The sequence below is a fragment of the Macadamia integrifolia genome, chromosome 7 (assembly GCF_013358625.1).
Source record: "Macadamia integrifolia cultivar HAES 741 chromosome 7, SCU_Mint_v3, whole genome shotgun sequence".
NCBI classification, from domain to species: domain Eukaryota; kingdom Viridiplantae; phylum Streptophyta; class Magnoliopsida; order Proteales; family Proteaceae; genus Macadamia; species Macadamia integrifolia.
In genome coordinates, this window is record NC_056563.1 from 25,574,387 (window position 1) to 25,578,280 (window position 3,894).

The 3,894-nt window shown below is 37.2% G+C and overlaps 1 protein-coding gene across 1 annotated transcript in view; it reads left to right on the forward strand.

Annotated features, from left to right (window-relative positions):
• Window positions 1–1,030: 1,030 nt before the first annotated feature.
• The window catches only part of LOC122084460 (calmodulin-lysine N-methyltransferase), an 8,229-nt gene continuing 5,365 nt past the window's right edge, over window positions 1,031–3,894 (forward strand). The window contains exons 1-3 of the mRNA XM_042652720.1: window positions 1,031–1,259; window positions 1,674–1,875; window positions 2,256–2,335. Coding sequence (XP_042508654.1) covers window positions 1,139–1,259; window positions 1,674–1,875; window positions 2,256–2,335 — 403 coding nt within the window. The 5' untranslated portion in view covers window positions 1,031–1,138. The remainder of the gene's footprint in view (window positions 1,260–1,673; window positions 1,876–2,255; window positions 2,336–3,894) is intronic.

The window sequence follows — 3,894 nt, forward strand, 5'->3', positions numbered from 1 at the left end:
CCCAACATATCTCAGTCCAAAATCCAATAAGGATCGGTTTGATTTGGTTCGATTTTGGTTTTATCGGTTGGTTTTATTGGTTCAAGCTAGGTTTTGACACCCCTATGTGGGACTAAACTGCTTTTATCAGCCTTTGTTTCCCAACACCTTCCACCAATGGACTCAAATCATTCGTGGTGAGTGGCAGTAAGGATCCAATGGTTGGGAGGGCTTCGGCATGCACCTCAGCTATCTGCTATTCACTGCCTCTCCACAGAGGATTTTTATGCCTCCATCAACCATGGGTGGAAAATATCAATGTATCAAACCAAGCGATATAAGGACCCATCAGCATGATTGAATTTGAATTTGGATTCAAACCTAAATCCACTCCAAAATTGAAGCATCTTTATGCCCTACATAGTGGAGCATTTTTATGCCCTACATAGTGGAACGAAGAAGTTTGATAATATTAGGTTTTGATTGACTGCGAAAATTTAATACTATGGGATATTGCACAATTGTGGTCATAAAAACCATATGTGTGCATGTCAATATATGAAAAGAAGGGGTGTTGAATCATGCTCTAAAATTTAATATGTGACTGATTCAGATCATGTACTATTTATGAGACTATCATAATTACCACTTCATCATTTCACTTTGATACAATGAAGATAAGCTAGTTTGATAAGCGCTTTAAAGCTGGCCATTGAATTGAGTTGTTTTTAACTTCTTACCTCTTTTGAAATACCATGTGTTCTTATATGAATTATCAAATCCAAATTTCTGTTTGTTACTTGTTAAATGGAAGAGAGCCAAGGGGGGTCGGATATCTAAACACACACGCACACCCTTATAAATTTGCTATAAACAGATTTTTTTTTTTTTTAACAAGTCAAAATATTTCTTGGCATCATACCAGTGTAATAAGGTTTACCAAAAAAATACCTCGTTAATTAAGAAAATAAAAATTATTTGTAATTTATCCAACAGCTGATTGGGTGCGTGACCTACATTTCTGCGAGGTTAGCATTTTTGTTTTCTTTAATTCCGCAAACGCCCTAGCCCAGGCCCCCATGCCCCAACACTGCATTTTTAGGTTTTACCGTAATTTTTCCAAATCAAAGGACGAACTAAATTAGCAATTGCCGGGAAAATGGAGGAAAAGAACATGGAGAAAACAGATCCTTCTCCTTGGAATTCAAGAACGAAGACATCATCTATGCGGTGGGGAATTCTTCGACAAGCGTTTCTTCGTTGTCGTGCCGATCATCCTGGTTCGTCTCCTCCTCTCCAACCCTCCTCCGCAATCCTGCTTTTTTCTCTGTTTGGAAATAGTAACTAGTTAAGTAGTCACTTGTCATATAATAGGGTTTCAGTTTGTAGCTTCTCGTTGCTTAGGCCAACGCTACCACATTGGGTTGAGAAAAGAAATTTTGAGGTCTACTGACATCCTTTTCTCAGCTTAAAGGGTAGGGATGATGACCATTCGTCGCAACTTATCTTTGTCTGTGAGGTTATATCGTGATTCATCTCTCTCGTTGTTCTGAATTTGAACGCCTCTCATTTCTCGTTGTTCCGTCTTTTGCTTAATTGGTTTTTGACATGTTCATAATTGCTGATTTCTTTGTGAAATTATGCCGATTTGCTGATTTCTCTCCCTTTTTTTTTTTTTTTTTTTGGTCTAGCAGACTACCAATCTCAAAGTGGCATAGAACATATTTCCAGGAAGACATCTCACGGCTTTAACTTGATATCATGTCAGCTTATCAACGATGGTCTTGTTCCAGATGCGTCTGGTTCGTCCTTGAAAATGAACAATCTGGATGGCCTGAGAGACACTTGCATGCGCTATACGCTACCCTTGGAAGGAGCTCCCTCACTTGTTCTAATGTGAATTTGCTATTTTTATTGTTCCCTCACTTGTTCATTTTATAAGATGGTGCTTGCAAACATGTTTTATAGAAAGGGGGAAACAAAATCCTATGTTAGACTAAGATATCCCATATTTATCATACGTTTTTTTTTTCCCATGAGATTCCGAACTTACATGTGATTCAATGCATCCTAATAACGCTGTTTTGGATCACTCATTTATTTTTTGAAAACTATCATGTGGCTATTGTAATGGACTAATGGGAATGCTTCAGTATACTGGCTGGTTTCTTAGTGAGTCAGGGTTTGATATAAATACATTTGCATTCTGCTTTCTTGGTGTCCTGAAAATTTTGAATGTGATCTCTTTCTCTCTCTCTCTCTCTAATTCGTTGCAGTCAAAGAGTAGAAAACTATGTTGACTTCAATGAGTTTGAGACCTGCAACAAATTTGAGGTTGACAATACAGGCCTTGTATGTAAGTTCTATTCAAACCTCATGGGCGCTAGAGGCTGAGGATCTTTATCCTTTACAATATAGCTGTGACATTTAATTTCTATACCATTTTCTGTTTTCATGATCTTCAGAATTTTAGTTTCAGTTGATGGGAAATGGTTTGGATTCTGATGAGCATTCTGTAGCTTCTTAATAACCTGTCCCAACCCAAAACTTAGGTTAATTTTCTTGTCTGTCACTTCGCAATTCTAATCTTTCTGAGTCACCGTTTCCATACTCTTATGAGCTTGAATATTCTATTGTGTTGTTCTGATGATGCTTTCACATTTAGCAAGGTCAATATCGATGAATATGCGAAATGTTGATGTTGATTTTTAGTTCAAATGCTCCTGTCGCTAAATTGTGTGATGTAGTAAATGATGACTTTATTATGTGTTTATTAGGTTTGTGGGTCTAATATTTCCTGGTTACCAATACCATACTTTGTGTAGCTTGAAGATTCTATTATGTGCTTCTAATGACGTTATTCATTTAAGAAGGTTGACAGGATATTATATGTGGAAGGGTGGATGGGTGTTTGAATGCTTTCACCAATCTAAACTGCTTGATATTGAGGATTGACTTGCATAGAGATTTCCTTTCCTGGAAAAGACAAGAATATGAATGCAACGGAGATGGAGACTTTCTGTAGAACCATGTTATAGCATGGTTTATCAGGTCATTGTCCTTAGTAAAATATCTGGATGACAAATTGTTTAGTAAGGAGAACTTTTTTCTATGGAGTGCTTCTCTAAATTGTATTCTAACAATCAACAACTTGTGTTCAAGTGAATAGCAAGTCCAGGACGTATGTGCTCTTTGCTTGCAATTCAAAAAGAATGTCAACCATTCACCTGTGCTGTGCTGCTTCTCAGTGGAAGTATGAGGCTTTTTCGTGTCGACCACTGGATGCAATTAGGTTCTCAAGATGGTTCTTTTGAGGGCAAGAATATGATCTGGTTGAGTATCTAGGATAAGTGCCTTTGAAATCTGATGCCAACATTATGTTGATCTTTGTAGAGGGAAAGGAACAAGAAGATACTAGAGAATGAGTCCAAGCTTTCTTCTTGAGTGGCCAAATGCAAACCTTAATGATGTTTGAATAGAAAGTGTTGACTTGCAGGTCTAGCGAAGAACTGAGTTTTATTAACTTGGAGAACATTCTGAGATTTCTTTGTCAATTTAGTATTTTGTGGTTGGGTGTTCAATCAGGCTGTCCTGTGCCTTTCTGGCGATCTCTTCTAGTTTGGAACTGCTAGCTATCTAGATGATTATCAAAACTGTTTGATGATGCTTGATGGGATCCTTTTGAAGTTTTGATTGTCAATTGCCTCCTCACAGAATAATGGGTACCATACAAGAATTGAAGTTGTAGAAAAAAAATTATTTAAGATATGTGGTTTGTATGATGTCAGTTATGTTGGTTGAGATGTGATCATCAACACAAAATCCCTGTGCCAGTCTTCTCAAATTTTGGAAGAAGTGCTGGGCATTTTAAGACTTAGTTTTTATTTTCTATCCCTGACTTTCTTTCTTTTTTTT